At 59.2% G+C, this 16,854-nt stretch overlaps 1 protein-coding gene across 1 annotated transcript in view; it reads left to right on the plus strand.

Moving 5' to 3' along the window:
• The first annotated feature begins 671 nt into the window (after positions 1–671).
• LOC103610759 (collagen alpha-1(XXVI) chain-like) overlaps positions 672–16,854 on the plus strand; it is a 28,547-nt gene continuing 12,364 nt past the window's right edge. The window contains exons 1-6 of the mRNA XM_008594856.1: positions 672–870; positions 3,337–3,453; positions 5,308–5,369; positions 11,430–11,586; positions 13,817–13,915; positions 14,546–14,698. Coding sequence (XP_008593078.1) covers positions 672–870; positions 3,337–3,453; positions 5,308–5,369; positions 11,430–11,586; positions 13,817–13,915; positions 14,546–14,698 — 787 coding nt within the window. The remainder of the gene's footprint in view (positions 871–3,336; positions 3,454–5,307; positions 5,370–11,429; positions 11,587–13,816; positions 13,916–14,545; positions 14,699–16,854) is intronic.

Below are 16,854 nucleotides of genomic sequence, written 5' to 3' on the forward strand. Positions count from 1 at the left end.
TATTTGAAGGTTCTTTTTCAGTAGTGTCCTGTTGTTTAAGGGATACCAATAGAGTTTTTTGTTTTGTTTTGTTTTGTTTCAGTTTGTTTGTTTTTAAGTTTTCTTCTGTCCACTCATTGTCTGTTTTCTGAGTTCATTTTTTTCCTGCTTGTTATTTTGGTCTTTGTCTTTCATGTTAGAGACTATCTGCACATGTTTAATAGTCATTGGGAGCTGAATGCCACAGGCATGGCAGGCTCCCATTCTCATGGGCTTCCTTGCAAGGGGTTCCACTGAGCCTAAAGTCACTGCATCTCTAGGTCTTCTCCCTTGGACTACTCAGTTTCTCCAGAGAGGAATTTTATGGTTTGTCAGGTGTGGAATAGCCAATGACACCAGCTTTCTAAGAGTGCTGAGGTATCACCACTCAGTAATTACAGTTTTACTTAATTCTCACTTAAGTTAGAAAGTCATCAAAGCATTTAAACACTTTCTCCCCTTGCACCTCTTCTCCACAGCAGTCCAGCCTTTACACTCCCACCTCTGATGCTGCCTGGAAGCTTCTCACTCTCAATGGAATTTTGAATTTTTTTTTTTTTTGGTGGCTGGCTGGAACAGTGATCCAAACCCTTGGCCTTGGTATTACCAGCACCATGCTCTCTCAAGTGAGCTCACTCACTGGAATTTTGACAATGGGGGTCCAGCCACTCTCCTCAGAAACAGCCATGGTGGGCTGTGCCACCTTCCTGTTTGCCTTGGTATCTTTCCGGCTGGGCCGACCTGCATTTTCAAGGAAGAGGATGAACCATGAGGCAAAGGAGGAGACAGGGAATAGGACTGTCCTGAGGAAGGAGCTGTATTGCAAAGGCATGGAGATTGGGGAAAGCTCAGGTAGTGTGGTCTGGCTGGAGGGGTAGGACCTGGCTGAAGAGGGTGTGGCCTGGGTGGAGGGGTGTGCCCTGGGTAGAGAGGGAATGGCCTGGATGGGGGTGTAATGGTGAAAGACCAGGGTGGGTGGGGGCAGTAAGCCTAGCAAAGACAAGGACTTTTTCCTAAGGGCAGTGCGACCTGTTCAGTGTTCCTAGCAGAGGTCAGGTGACTAAAGTCTCACCAGTGGAGGAAAGTCCTTAGTGACCTCCAGAGGCCTAGTAGGGGAGGAAGAAGGAAGAATGAATGGCCCAAGGTGGCCTCTTGGGTTGGGCGGGGCTGACCCTGTGTATAGTAGGATAGAAAGGTGCCTGATGTATTTGTGTTGGACCCATGCTGTCTCTTTTCTGCCTTTTGTCCTCTGTCACATTGGGGAAACTGAGGCCACTCTGGACTTTCTTGTTCCTCTGGTCCCTGTGAGCACTCATGGCCAACCTAAGTGGCCAGTCCCTGCAGCAGCTGACTCCATTGACTTTCTTGGAGCTTTATTCTCCTAATAGGGCCTAGGAGTCTTGGCTGGGGTTAAAGATCTCCAAGTGGATTTTAAAGATCTCCTCCAGCTGGGCCCTAATTGGAGTGGCCTCTGGTGACACCACCCTGCACATGCACCCTCCCTGCAGACCCATCTCTGAGACCTCTCACAGAGGGATCTAGGCCTTTGAGGACAGGACCACCCACCTGTGTGACCTGGCTCCTCCACAGGGGTCTCATGGCCCAAGCCTCACAGTGGAGTCATGCCGCCTCTTTAGATTTCCCCATAGTAGCAACTCCTGCCCAGGCCTTGGGAACCCAGCCTCATTCAGGAGGCGGATCCTGAATTCTGGGAGCAGAGCCATCAGCAGCAGCAGCACTGGCCCAAGGCAAATGGCAGGTGGACTTGGCAACTGCCATCCCGCAGTGGGTGGCCAGAGCCTGGAAGTGAGAGGCCAAGCGTGAGGGCACAGGTGGGCAGAGCACAGTGTGGAGCCTGAAGCCCTTGGAGCTGATCCCGTATGAACCCTTTCTACAGATGGGAAGGCTGAGGTGCAGAGAGAGCCAGGCATCTGAAGCCACACGGTGATTAGTGCAGACTGGACCCAGGTCTCTATAGTTCTCTTTCCACCGACCACACCAAGCAGTCAGTGCTCTCTCTCACTCTCTCTTGCTGTCACACACGCACACTTCCAGCATACACATATTGGCAAGGATTCACCGCCCCTCTGCCCCCAGTTTCTGCATGTGGTCTGGACACCAGGAAATGCACCATGGCCCGGGCATCTGCAGGCCTGAGTATGTTGTAGAAGGGACCAGGAACATGGGAATCCTCAGAATCCCAGAAAGTTAGAGCCTGCATCTCAGCGAGGGACACTGAGGCCAAGAGAGGTACAGGAAGGGTCTCATTTGGTCACAGGGCCAGGAGGGGGCAGGATCAGCCCCACAAGCACCTTTTCCATGTTTCCACCACTCCGGTGAATAATTTGAGAAAGTTAAACAAACATGCTTTAACTGCCTGTCCATGACAGATGCCAGGGGAACCATAAACTTGGCAGTTCCGGAGCGCTTGCCCGGGCTGGTGGCATGGGGAGTCTGAGCTTGCTGGGGAGCTGGACCCCCCGTGCCTGCTGACAGCCAAGCCTCTCCCCACCTGCCAAGCAGGGTACCTGGTGCCAGAGCAAACTGGGCCTGGGCCCAGCACTTTCCAGAAATAGGTCCCTGTGAGAGTCCAAGGCAACCCCTCCGTCCGCTGACCTTACCCCCTGCAGGGGATCCTATTTGTTTCCTCAGACCCTGGAAACACTCTGCTCATGGCCCCTAAATGCTTCCAGCATGTACAGTTTGTCCAGTGCCCTGGGTGGGGCTGGAACTCTAACGTACAGCTCTCCCATGTCCACGGCCACCTCCTCGCCCTTCCTGCTGGCCCCAGAGTGGGGTGGAGCCTCCACATGTGGGAAGGAGGGAGCTGAGGCTCAAGCTGCAGAGTCACTTTTTCATAGTCATCCTGGCTAGGCCAGAGGACATGGCGGCTCAGGAGGGTTCATGGACCTCTGCTCCAAGTAGACAGCCCCCTGGCCATGCCACCCCCGTCCATGCCACCCCATCCATTGCCACCCTGCCACCCACCCCACCGTGTCAGCACAGCATCGTCCAGGGTGGCATGAACATCCACTGGGCCTGCAGGTGGAGGAGGGCGTGGTTGGGGCAGGGGGAGGAGGGTGGGCAGGTGGGAGGACAAACGGGACCCTGTTCATCTCCATCTCTGCCTTTCCTATTAAGGGCTTCTTAGCAGCCCAGGAATCCTTGGCTGAATTTAATAGAGAGGCACCGAAAGCCCCTGGCCGAGGCCATGTTAACTGGGAGGCTGGTCTTTTGGGGACCCAGCCATTTCGCAGGGAGTCTCCCCAAATGTCAGTGTCTGTGAGCCTTTCCTCTTTGGCGGGTCCCTGTCCCCAGAGCGGACCCCTGCCCTCTGCCGCCTGGTGCTTCCTCAGCCTCCCGGCCGCTCCGGTTTGCTGGGCGGCTTCTGTGCCCGGCTGCCTCCCGTCTGGCAGGATGTCGTTTGCATCGTCCGTTTGCTGAGAGGACCCTTCTGCCTTTCTCTGTGTTTTGTGGATTTGATGCCTTTTATTTCTTGACCACCTCTTTCTTGCGAGGAAACTACAGGGAAACGTGTGTTCAATCCACTGTGTTTAACCAGAAAACCGCCTCCCTCCGTGGGTTGTCTTTTGCGACGCTCTGCCCCGTGCCAGAGTCAGGAAACTACACGTTCTTCTAGTTGTTTTAATGTTCAGTGTTTATACCTCAGTCTTTAATCTGTTTTATGTATCGGGATTACTGACAAGGTTTTATAGAGAGGAAAAAGAGTGCTGTTCCTAAAAAATGCTTACAAACCACTGACTTGGCCCGGCCAAGGGTAGAAGGGAGGGAGACGGGGGTGAGGGGCCTCCACTAGCCCGCATGGCGCCTTCCTGAAAACCAGGTAGGGCTGGGGGGCAGAAAGCCCCTCTTGGGGGAAGACACAGCCTGAACCTCTTACTCCCACGGTTCCAAGACCCCTTGTCACCCCCCACATCTCTCGCAGAGGAATCACAGGGAAATTAGCAAGGCGATTTCATCTAGGGACAACGATGGGGAAAGTCTCCCAGGACGGGGGCAGCTGACAGCGTGGGGATCCGTGTGCCATGCTGGTGAGCGCGAGGCCTCCAAGCATCCAAGTGGCCTGGGGCGATCAGCCCCAGCCTGCCAAGTGGGGGCTATTGAGTTGTGCAAATACTTCATGTGTGTCTGTGTGTCTGTTTAACCACAATGGGGTTCCTGCAGGGTCAGGCTTTGAACTGCATGGAGGAAAGAGAGGGGTTGAGGCGTCGCCTGACTTCTAGAGCAATAAAAGCTCTTTAGAACAGCTTTGAACCATCTATTTCCTCATTAAAGGGCTCCGGGTCTCGGGGGAGACCGACATAAATAGACAATTACAGCCCAGGGAGACGTGTGCTTGGGGGGTCAGCCTTTACTAACTAGTCTCCTAACTGGCCTTCCGGGCTCCAGTCCCTGCCACTCCCCCCCGCTGTACACTCTGCTGCCAGAGTGAGCTTTGAAAAATGTGAATCTGACCTTGCCTTTCACCTGCCTAAAACCCTCCCACAGCTGCCCCGCGACCTCTGGTCACTGGCCTGTGCCCCCTCCCAGGACCCGGTGTTAGGGCCCATCTGCCTCTCCAGCCTTGGTGGCCCCCAGTGTGCTCTGACTTGGCCACGCTGCCGCAGACCCTGCCCTGTTCTCGTTCCCTTCCAAGCCTTCGCGTTTGTTCTCTCTGCTGAACCTGGCCAACCACTGTGCGTCCCTCAGGTCTCACCTTAGACGCCACCGCCTCCAGGATGTCCTCCCTGACTGCTGCCCTGTGGACTGGCTTTGGCGTCCCCAGGATGCTCTTGCGCGCTCTGTTCTTACAGCGCAGCACAGCCCTTCCCAGCCTGTGTCTGTTTGCTGTCTCCTTCCCCGGCAGTGGCTCTCAAAGCCAGGGAGCATGTCTCATTTACCGCTCGTTGTCAATTATCAGATACTTTGTGAGTCTCTCCTGTGTGCCGAGCACTGAGATTCATGAAGGGACAAAAGAGACTAGGACCCCTGTCCCCATGGCACTCACAGGCTATTGGCATCCCTGGTGCCTGGCACAGAGCAGACACTTTGCTGGGTAAATGGTGGCACAGCGTGCTGCGGGCGCTCAGAAAGGAGGCTCAGAGGCCCGCAGGCTGCATGGAGGAGGGGCCTGAGGAAAAGGCTCTGAAGGATGGATGGGAGTTTTCCAGACAAAATGACTCGCGATTTTCCTGCCTTCCTGCCTGCTGAGAGGCTCTCCTGGTGCCTGGGCTGCTCTCTCCCCGGGGTCTGTGCTCTGCCCTCACATGGGCTCCTCTTCTCTTTCAGAATGCATGAACTGCACTCGGCTCAGTGACATGAGCGAGCGGCTGACCACGCTGGAGGCCAAGGTCAGACGGGCTGGGAAGCCGGGGCCTGGGGAACTGGCTGGGAGTGGGGTTTGCTGCTGGGTTTGGCTGGAGAAACCTCCGCCCCAGGAAGCCCAGCGGGCCTGAGCAGCCTGGTCCCAAGGGTTTGGTGCTGCCGAGGCCTTGGCAGCTCTGGGTGGCCCTTCTCGGGCTGGGCCAGCCTCCTGGGCGGGGAGAGCAGGAGAGCAGAGACCTGAAGGCCCCAGGCAGCAGGCTGTCTGCAGTGGGCAGGGCAGAATGGCACTGAGCTCCCAGAAGTCAGTGGAAAGAGGAGGAAGTCATTGTCCCTCCAGAGCTGCTGTCCCCTGCTCTGGCTCCTCCTGTCCCTGCCACCTGTCTGGTGTGGGGCTGGGCACACAGGAGCTGATGGGAAGAGCCACCAGGAAGCCACCAGCTTTCAGCCCAGTTCACAGAGGGAGGAGCAGGTCCTAGGTGGAGTCACTCTAGAGGCAGAAAAACTCCATAAAGGACAAGGAGTTTATTTGGGGGTGGCCCCAGGCAACACCAGGAGAGGAGAGCGGAAGGGAGGGATGTGTGCAGCACAGGTGTGTTAATGGGCAGGCTACCTGTGGGGCCTCCATCCCATGGTCCCCTGGGAGATGGTGTAGAGCACACCTGGGAGCCGGCCCGCCTTGGGGTGACAAAGCCAAGCAGTCTCTCCTGTCCCCCGCTGGGTGCGGCTTCTCCTGATATTATTCCCTGTCACTCTGGCCTGTCCCCAAGCCCACCGAGCCTGCTCCAGCAGCCAGAGAAAGCCCTCGGCAGAGAGTTGCAGGTGCCTGCAGGCAGATGCCAAAGCTGGGTGGGGTGAGGGGTACGTGTGGGCCACCAACAGCCTCTGCCCCATGGGGACAAGCCCCGTCCCCCTCCACACCCAGAGGGCCTGGAAAACAGATGCCAGGTGATTAGCTAGAGGGCCTGGGGGACAAGTCTGCTGAGGCCGCTGTGGAGCATCTGAGGGCAGCAGGAACTGAGGGGTCACCTGGCCCTCAGGGCAGAGCCAGCACCAAGGCTGGATTCACCTGAGCCCGAGGCAGAGCCCTCTCCTGGCTGGAGCAGGTGGCATCGCCCAGGAGGGAGCATGTGAACCAGGCCAGCTGACAGGGAGGCTGGAGTGAGGACCTGAGGCGGGGCTGGAGCCCCTGACAGCAGGAACCCCCCCAGGACGCCCTGAGATCAGCTGTGCCCCCATCCAGAAAAGCCTGACGGGCAGGACACACACCACACACACACATACTGGTATGCACATACATGTCACACACACATACACATATGTACACAGACACGTACACACATACATGCACAAACACTCATGCACGTGTGGGGACGCGCACACGTGCATATGCAGTACACACACACACATGCACGCAGGCGTGCACGCACGTGTGCACACACTCACCCACACTGCAGAGCCCTTGACAACCCACCCTGCCCTTCAGCCCTGCCCTCTGCCCGGAGAGCCTGACCTGTCACTTGGAGTGAGACGTACATGGGACCGCCACCCGCCAGCTGGTGACTCTCGGAGCTTCACCTCCTCACTGTGGGATGGGCTAGAGCTCCAGCCTCCCAGGGCTGTTGGGAACCACCTGCGAGAGGGTGGTGGGAGCCCACTTTGGAAGCGGTCACGCGCTGGAAAGGGTGAGGGTTAGTGCTGTCATCTGCGCCACTCGCTGTTCCCGTCTTGCCGATACAGACACAGGTGTAGGAGCCGCAGAACGCGGGACGTGAGGAGCCCATGGACATGACGGCCTCCCTGTCTTTGAGTCTTCTGCGGGCGGGCAGGGTCCCCCAGCAGCCCAGGCCCCCGGGCACAGGCGGGGGTGGGAGAGGGCCAGCTGCTCTCCTTGGGGTCGTAGCTCTCCAGGGGTGGGAGTGGGAGTCTCCAGGGAGCAAATGCTGCCACGTGGGCCGAGGCAGGACCAGGACAAGCTTAGAGGGGGAGGATACTGGGGGTGAACTTGTGGCACCTGATGTCTTAGAAGAGGCGGGGTCTCTGCGTTTTCCAAGCACCGGAAACCTCCGTGTGGTTTGCCGCAGAGCAGCAGCCGACAGCTTGCCCTGGCCCCAGCCCAGCAACCGGGGCGTTAAAAGTCACAGCTCCGGGGAAGACTGGCATGGTGCCAGCTGTCCCCACCTACCTGGCCCTCACCTGTGCCCTCCCGCCATGAGCAGCCCCTCCCCCTGTCCCTCCCACCCCGACACCCCCTCCTCCGGGGGCCCAGCACGGCAGGGCAGCGAGCGGGGGCAGGGCTTGGGGGCAGGAGCTCGAGTCTGGGATGCGTAGGGAGGAGGCCCAGGGAAGGGAGCCCCGCTCAGCAGACACTGTCCTTTTGACTGGATTCCCAGACAGGGGCTGCGGGGCTCCTGCCTCAGCTCCTGCGTCTCCTCTGGGTAATAACCTGGCAGCTGCCCACCTGCCCGCTCCACGCCCACGTGTCTCCTGGAGGGACAGGGCCACTAGGAGCTTTGTCAGCCTGGGTCAGAGGGCCCTGAAAGGCCGTAGCCTGGGGGGAGAAGGGAGAGACAAGCTGGGCTAGTTGCCAGGACAGCCCAGGGGTCAGCTCAGGTCAGAGGCTGGGGTCAGGGGACCGAGGCAGAGCCAGGGCAGCAGCCGGGAGGGCAGACACCAGACAGGGAGTCAGAAATCAGGCAGCTGGATAAGCGAGTGGGAGTCCAGAGCCTGTGGGCTGAGGCTTCCGCTCCCTTGACGAGAAGCCTGTTCTGGCGTGTCACAAAGGACACAAGTACCAGAGACCCAGCCAACAGGAGCTTATTCCAGAGGACACCTATTGTTTCTTCAACAGGAAGCCCAGGTGTAGGTCGACTTGGGGCAGGTTTGGTGGCTCGAGAACCCAGGCTGTTCGCAGTCTTCCCCTCCCGCTCCTCACTGAATTAGCTTTTGCTGCTTCTCAGTTACAAAGGGGCTGCTGCAGCTCAGGGCATCACGTCCTCACACCATGTTCAAAGGCAGGAAGTGGAGGAGACTCCTTGTGTCTCATGGGCACACGCTGGGCTGTAGGGCACCTCCTGGTTGCAGGGGAGGTGGCCACTGAGTACCTGGCCAAGCAGAAAGGGACGGCTCTGTTTGGCTCAGGCCAATCATGATCCCCCCCACACACACCTGGGTCCCACAAAAAGAAGGTTCTGGAGCAAGGGCAGTAGGGCCAGGCAGCCATCAGCATCTGTTCCATTTTCACTCCCCCTGGTGTCCCCACGGGGACCCCAGGCCTAGGAGCTGCTCTGTAATTCTTGGCACCCTCTTTTCCTGGGACAGGCAGGTGGGGCAGAAGGCCCGCAGGGCACTGGGAAAGTGTCCTGCCCACCTTCCTCTCCTCCCCCTCAGTTTACACTCTGACTTCATGGATCACAGACAGGGGGAGGGAGCCTAAGGGGACTTCCCTGCAGGAAGGTCATGAGAGAAGCCTCGGAGTTCAGCCGGTCTCTGGGGCCAGACGGTGGTGTCCTGGCCAGTCAGCCAGGCCATAGTGACATCACTGGGGCCACTGCCCTCAAAGGCCACAGTCTAGTTTTCTTGGGCTGCGTCCCCACACCCACGGCTGCCAGCCTAGTGATCTCACTCCTGGGCAGCGATGGGATTCGTTTCTCCAGGAGGTTGGCCACAGCCAGGCCACGAGGGCTCAGGCTCCATGGGGACTGATTCTGACTTGGCTGTGGCCAGGGTCTGGGGGCCTTGTGGGTGGTGGTGTCCGAGTGGGAGATGTCCCAGGAAGGAGCGAGCCGGGCCTTGCATGCTGGGGCAAGGCTGCTGGCAACAGGTCCCTTTTGGGGAGCTCAGAGCCTGCCACAGGACACCAGGACATGCTCCCAGAGCCCGGGCACCCTCCTGCCCAGATCCCCTGGCCACCCTGCTGCTGCTCCCCTACCCTAGCACCCCCCACCCTCTCTTTGGGATCTCCCCTGTCCAATATGCCCATCTGGGGTCCCGCCAGGGCTCTGCAACTCACCCCACCCCAACTGCACTGCTCACCTGCACCCCCAAACCTGCCACTCTCCCTGTTTGACTGGGGGTGGTCCTATTGTCTCTGGCAGCCAGGCCAGAAATGGGGGTGCCCCCAGACTTCACCCACCCTCCTGCCCCCAGCCGCTGGGGCACCAGGTCCTGACGGTTGTCCTTGACCTCCTCCTCAGCCCACATCGTGCCCCACCGCCAGCCACAGCCTCCTCGCCCAGAGCCCCCAGCCTCGGCAGTGGCCACAGCTCCCCAGGGGACGCTCAGCAGCTGGGGCAGGAATCAGACCTCCCTCCTCACAGAGACCCGGGGCAGGAGACCAGGCCCACCCCGAGCTGCTCTGCTGTGTGGTCTGAGCAAGCCGCCCCCTTCTCTGCCTTTATGAGGCTCAGCCATGGCCGAGCTGCAGAGGACAGACTCTGGTTTGCTGGATGAGGCCCTGGCCCAGCACCTGCTCGCTGGGTGACTTTGGGCAAGTCACTTGCGGTCTCTGAGCCTCTATTTCCACCTCACTTGCGATGTGCCCACAGTCACCCTTCCTGTCTCATGGGCCTTATAAGGAACAGAAAGGGGAGGGGCTCAGGGAAGTGGCCCAGAGTGTGGGGGGGGAGGTCGAGGGGGACTCACAGGGCAGGAACCCCCTCCCCAAGCACCAATGGAGACCCTGGCAGGGGGTGGGGGGTGAGGGTGGTCCACCGGACTGGGCCAGGCGTCTAGGGGCAGCTCCAGGCCGTTGGAGGGCTTGCCTGCCGTGGGGTGGAGGAGCCTTCACTGCCCACAGCAGGGCCTGAGCCCAGCGGGCCCAGCAAGGACGCTGGTGCTGAGCGCTCGGCTGCTCCTCACGTGCCCGCACCCTGGGGTCTCACCTCCTGGGGCTGGGGCTAGGCCCAAAGCCAGCCACCTTGTTTCCAGGGTCCCGGGGACTCTGTCACCCAGGCACAGGGACACTGCAGAACTGGTGAGGGGCAGCTCAGAGGAACCCCTGGCCTGTGCCCCACAAAAACTCAGCCCAGGCCTGAGCCCTGCAAAGGCAGCTGTTTGTCCCTGGGAGCCCCAGCATCAGCAGGAGTAGCCGGGTCCGAGGGTCCCCCTCTGCCCCAGGGCCTCCCCGGGCTGCCCACCTGCACTGAGCCCATCCGGGCACGCAGCGCCCTCTGCTGGTTTCTTTGGGGACAGCAGGGACTCACCGGAGCCTCGGGGCTGGATCCCAGGGCGCTCAAATTAAGGAGAAAGTCTCTTGGCCCAAGATCTGGGTCTTTGGGGTCTTTGGCCCCCGACTCCATCAAGGGGAGAGAACGGGGCTGCTGTTCAGGCTGGTCAAATGAGCACAAGTGTGCATGAGCTTTAATGAAGGGTCCTGCAATACACGGTATATGATTTAGTACTAATGCTCCCTCTAGAATAGAAATATCACTTCAGTCTGCAAAGTACATACAGGTTGAGTAAGCCAACCAGGACCAGGATGCCACCATGTGCCAAAAGAATGAGAAGGTGCTCACCTTGTAGGTACGTGCAGTTATTCCCTCCTCAACCAGCCCTTCCCACTCCCACATTTATTTTAATGTTTATTTTAAAGGAATTCTGCTGCAAATAGGGAGATGGGAACCTAGTGGTTATACGATTTTCCTTCCTTCCTTCTCTTTCTTTCTTTTTCCTTTTTCTTTCCTTCTTCCCTCCCTTCCTCCTTTTCTCTCTCCCTCCTTCCTTCCGTCCATCTTTCCATCCATCCATCCATCCATCCACAAATATTCCTTGGCCAAGGAATCCCACAGTCCCTCCTTTTGGTCCCGCTGCCCGTGAAGCAGGGACCTAATCCCAGTGACAGGGGCCACAACGGACAAGCACAGGGACTCTGAAAGTTGAGGGTCCAGGGGTGCTTTCCTGATACGGGAGCAGAAGAGGGTGGGGGAGGGAGAGCATCCCAGCAACGAGAGCGGTGGTCCCGCTGAGGAGTGGGATCGGCCATGTGCAGCAGGGGACAGCTGCAGGTCTCCTGAGGCTCGTGTCCCTGCACACGCTTGTGGCCGCCCTGGCCCGGACAGGGCCTGACCCTCCGCTCTCCTCTGGCCCAGGTTCTCCTGCTGGAAGCAGCAGAGCGGCCCTCGGGCCCAGACAACGACCTGCCAGCCCCGCAGAGCACTCCGCCGCCCAGGAACGAGGACTTCCTCCCTGATGCCATCCCTCTCGCCCACCCGGGACCCCGAAGGAGAAGACCCACGGGCCTGGCCGGTGAGCGAGGCCTGCAGTGGGGCTCAAGCCAGCTGAAAAGGCCTCAGGCTTGGCCTCCCGGGACCTCCACAAATAGGTCACACACCAGGCCCTCTGGGTCAGATACACCCACGTGGCATTTTGAAAAATTGAGCTCATGACAACAACAAAATTTGAACTAACACTTAAAACCTGGGGGATTTCACATAAAAATCAGGAATTCTAGTTTCTCTTACAAAACTGGAAGATCTGACTGTCCAGGCTGGCCATCCCTCCTGGGAACAATGGGCTCTAGCTGAGTCACGGTTGTCACTGTGGACTCAGTCCAAGCCCTGCAGTTTGCTGCAGTCCCCACCACTCCTTATTGTCTTATGGTCCAGCTACTGTCCTCGTTGCCCACCCTGCCCCTCAGCAGCTGCACGTTGACCTCCAGCCCAGCCCGTCCTTGCTTGGCTCAATGTTGCAGCAGCCCCTGCCGTGTATCCTCAGGGACTGGGGGCTACTGCCAGCCACCACTTTCTGGCGGTTCCTCACTGAACTCTCTGACCAGAGTTGGAGGGCATCTGCCATCCTGTCTTTCTGCCACATTTTTAAGTCAGGGGTAAAATTTCCTCTCTGCAGATTCTACCCACTGGTCTGGGCTCTGTCCCCAGGGACTATGGAATAGTCATAACAATTGTACTAATGAGGGTTACAATTGACGCCTGCTCTGCACCAGCCACTGTGCTGGGCTTTACCCTGTGGGATGTTTAGCTGCACCTGTCAATATGGCTGAACGCAGGGGTTTAAGGCTGGTGTCTATTATGAGTGGTCAGTGTCCGAGCTGTGCCAGTTATTAAATATTGTCATATCACCCTAGGCAGTACAAATATCACTTCTAATCTTTGCACAAAGCTTGGGAAACTTGGGGTTACAGAGCAGACAAGTAAGGCTCAGAGAAGTTAGGTAACTCCCTTAGGGTCACCCAGCAAGCCAGGGCATTTTGCTCCAGTGATTCTCAGCCCCACTAGAGTGCTTTGGAGGGGACACCCTCTCCCAGTTGAACCCCCAGATTCAGCTCTGATGCACACCCCTGGCCCCCATCGCATCTGTCCTGTTTCTATTCTGATGCCTGGCTCGGGAGAGCAGGAGGGCAGAACAGCAGAGTGGGAGAGTTGGCCTGCAGTGCCAGTCCTGGGACCAGGAAAGGAGAAGCAGGGATCCTGCACTTTTCTAAAGCGACTGAAGGCTGTGGGAGGAGTGAGCTCGGGCCTCCACCCGGGAGGGTGGGGGCATCTCACTCTGGCCGCCTGGCCTGCCCCTCAAGCCACTTTCCCCAAGGTCTCACCCCCAGAGGTCTGGCCCATGCCTAACTTCTTCAAATACTTCTTCTGGGACTGAGGAAGAGGAGGCTTCTCATCCCGCGGAGGACCCAGGCCCCAAACCCCCCAGCTCGGAGGCTGGGAGGGGCGCCAGGACTCCGGGCTGGACTTTTCCTACCAGGGAAAGTGCAGTTCCAAGGATGGCCACCAGGTGGGGCGCACACCCTACAAATGGTGACGCCTGAGAGCAGCCTGGCCGGAGAGCAGGTGGGGCTCTCCCAAAGCCAGCAACCCCCAGCCAAGCCCTCCCTCCCAGACCAGAGGCACATGCAGTCCCAGAGGGAAGGGACCTAAGAGCCAGCACAGGTCCCTCCATCAGATCAGCATGCATCTCTGAGCTTCCTCTCCAGGCAGCCCAGAGGGAGAACAGTCTGTCCCCAGGCCACACAGTGGCCTCACGTCCCCGTCTTCTGCTCTCCTGCACCCTCAGGGCCTGGACCCCTGGAGCTGGGCAGACGTGCCCTCCAGGCTTCCTGGTGTCTCTGAGGAGGCCTATTGAGGAGCGCTTTAATGCAAGCCCTGCTCTAGACCCCGAACAGAGAGACACAGAAGGATGTGAGAAAAAAACATGGAGTTAAGAAACCTGAGCTATGGCCTGGCCCTGTGACCTTGAGCAAGGGACCAGACCCTTCTGAGCCTCAGTTTCTCCACATGTAAAATAGGAACAAAAGCAGTTCTTCAGATCATAGACTTTAATAGGTACAAAAAATAGTTTGCAAACTGACAACTGATGAACTTGAGGTGATGGTGGTGCCTTTGCCTTTGGGGGGCCCCCAGGTGGGCGGGGTCATGGGGGAAGGTCTGACCCGATGGTCCAGGTGGGCAGGCCTGAAGTCACCCAGGGGCAGCTCGGCCCAGTGTTGTGAGGCCTTATCTCATTCTCTCCCCAGGGCCTCCGGGGCAGACAGGACCACCAGGGCCTGCAGGTCCCCCAGGCTCCAAAGGTGACCAGGGCCAGACTGGAGAGAAGGGCCCAGCAGGGCCTCCTGGTAAGGACACCCCCCCAACCTGAAGTTGTTCACTGGGGACTGGGCTGGGGTTTCTCTCCCACCACTACCCCATCTCTGCCCCCACCCCAGGTGCCTTAGGGCCTGATCTCACCCTGGGCTGCAGGAAGAGGGTCTTCAGGGAGCTTTGGGTGCAGGCGTAGATGTGGGGCCACCAGGGACCGGGGGCTATTCTCAGCCATTTAAACAACACCTCCGGAGAGCCCTCCTCCCAACTCCTCCTGGGTCCTGCGGGCAAGAGACCCACGGTCAAGACAGGTGTAGCCCAGGCTGGCAGCCACCCTTGGTGTCACTGCCCCTAAGCCAAAGTCGCTGGAAGGGGGCGACAGTCATCTGGTTGGAGCCTCTGCTGTGTCCACTGTCCCTGCCTCCCTCACTTCCCTCCCCAGCTGCCCCTGGTGTCCCCTCTGGACTGGGATGGGAAGGGAAGTCATTTCATTTATGTCCCAGGACACCCCTCCAGAAAAACTGTGGGTCAAGAGACCACCACTGACTGGATCTGTGACCGACCCTGACCAACCCTGTCCCCTTCATGGCCTCAGTTTCCCCTTTTGTAGTGGCTCAGCCACCTGGCTCCAGCCCTCACAGTGGCTCCCCTTCTCCCCATTGCAGGGCTATTGGGACCACCAGGGCCCCGTGGACTTCCTGGAGAGATGGGGCGCCCTGGTCCCCCAGGACCCCCCGGCCCAGCAGGCAGCCCAGGCCTCTCTCCAAATGGCCCTCAAGGTGTCCTCTACTCCCTGCAGCCACCTACAGACAAAGACAGTGAGTGCCGCGCCTGGGGGTGGGTGGGCAGGACTGAGCTGCGCTGTCTTCTGGGAGGATCAGCCTTGCACAGAGGATCCGGGAAATGGGACCCTGCCAGTGACGGGGATCAGCTGGGGAGTGAGGCTCAGCCCCAGGCCAGTGTCCCCAGGGAAGTGGTGCTGGTCCCAGAGTGGCCTGTCCCTGCCTTGGTGCTCAGCTTCCTGCCCCTGGGATCCTAGCCCCCGAAGGTCGCTTGCTGGCCTGGCCCCATTTCCTGCCTGGCAGTACCGCACCACCGAGGTCGTCCCTCACTGAACTTCCTCCTCACGTCCCCTCGCTGTAGGTCATTCACCTCGTGTTTGTCGAGCACCCAGTGTGTGTCAGGCACATGGTTCCAGTCACTGGGGACACAGCAGTTCAGAGACTCTGAGCACACAGGAGCACGTGGGGGGCGGGGGCGGGGAGGTGCAGAGAGCCTGATGGGACGAGGACGCTGGGCCCAAGGGACAGTGAGGCGGTGGCGGGCCAAGCAGAGGGAGCCTGCAGACCCCAAGAGGAACATCGGTTCTGGCTGAGCGCCCTGGGCAACGAGGGAAGGATTTTAAGCAGAGGGTGATGGGACTGACTTCAGAGCACGGCGCTGAGAACTCCAAGGTCAAGGGTTCGCATCCCTTTACTGGCCGCCGCCAAAACAAAACAAGACTTTAAATTCTGAGAAGAGAGGATGGGTCGGCGGCATCCTGCACTGTGAGGTTGGGTGGGGATGGGTTGGTGGCGTCTGGGCACTATGGGGGGCGATGGAGACCTTTGTCAGGTGTCAGAGAAGCCCAAGTCCCCCTCTTGCTCAGGCTTCTGTCCCCCCAGGGAGCACAGCCCTCATCTGAGCACTGAATCCCCCCTCCCCTCTCAGAGCCTCAGTTTCCCCATCTGTAAAGTAGAGGTGGAAATCCTCCCTGATGGAGCTGCCCTGGAGATGGAAACACCCAGTCCCCCACCGGAGCCTGCCCCAGGAGAAAGGGACGCATTCCCAAGTGGAATGGGGTCTAGGCTGCCCCCAGAGGGTATAGGCGGGGGCAGAGCTGGGACCAGGGCCAGTGTCACCCTGCTGTCTGCAGACCCAGTGTCCTCACCTGTGTGGTGGGCCCTGGGCAGGGAGAGAGCAGGTGAGGCTTGTGCCTGGCTCCCCTTCTCCCCATTGCAGGGCTATTGGGACCACCAGGGCCCCGTGGACTTCCTGGAGAGATGGGGCGCCCTGGTCCCCCAGGACCCCCCAGCCCAGCAGGCAGCCCAGGCCTCTCTCCAAATGGCCCCCAAGGTGTCCTCTACTCCCTGCAGCCGCCTACAGACAAAGACAGTGAGTGCCGCGCCTGGGGGTGGGTGGGCAGGACTGAGCTGCGCTGTCTTCTGGGAGGATCAGCCTTGCACAGAGGATCCGGGAAATGGGACCCTGCCAGTGACGGGGATCAGCTGGGGAGTGAGGCTCAGCCCCAGGCCAGTGTCCCCAGGGAAGTGGTGCTGGTCCCAGAGTGGCCTGTCCCTGCCTTGGTGCTCAGCTTCCTGCCCCTGGGATCCTAGCCCCCGAAGGTCGCTTGCTGGCCTGGCCCCATTTCCTGCCTGGCAGTACCGCACCACCGAGGTCGTCCCTCACTGAACTTCCTCCTCACGTCCCCTCGCTGTAGGTCATTCACCTCGTGTTTGTCGAGCACCCAGTGTGTGTCAGGCACATGGTTCCAGTCACTGGGGACACAGCAGTTCAGAGACTCTGAGCACACAGGAGCACGTGGGGGGCGGGGGCGGGGAGGTGCAGAGAGCCTGATGGGACGAGGACGCTGGGCCCAAGGGACAGTGAGGCGGTGGCGGGACAAGCAGAGGGAGCCTGCAGACCCCAAGAGGAACATCGGTTCTGGCTGAGCGCCCTGGGCAACGAGGGAAGGATTTTAAGCAGAGGGTGATGGGACTGACTTCAGAGCACGGCGCTGAGAACTCCAAGGTCAAGGGTTCGCATCCCTTTACTGGCCGCCGCCAAAACAAAACAAGACTTTAAATTCTGAGAAGAGAGGATGGGTTGGCGGCATCCTGCACTGTGAGGTTGGGTGGGGATGGGTTGGTGGCTTCTGGGCACTATGGGGGGCGATGGAGACCTTTGTCAGGTGTCAGAGAAGCCCAAGTCCCCC

The sequence above is a fragment of the Galeopterus variegatus genome, unplaced genomic scaffold, assembly GCF_000696425.1.
Source record: "Galeopterus variegatus unplaced genomic scaffold, G_variegatus-3.0.2 Scaffold11731, whole genome shotgun sequence".
Taxonomy (NCBI): Eukaryota; Metazoa; Chordata; class Mammalia; order Dermoptera; family Cynocephalidae; genus Galeopterus; species Galeopterus variegatus.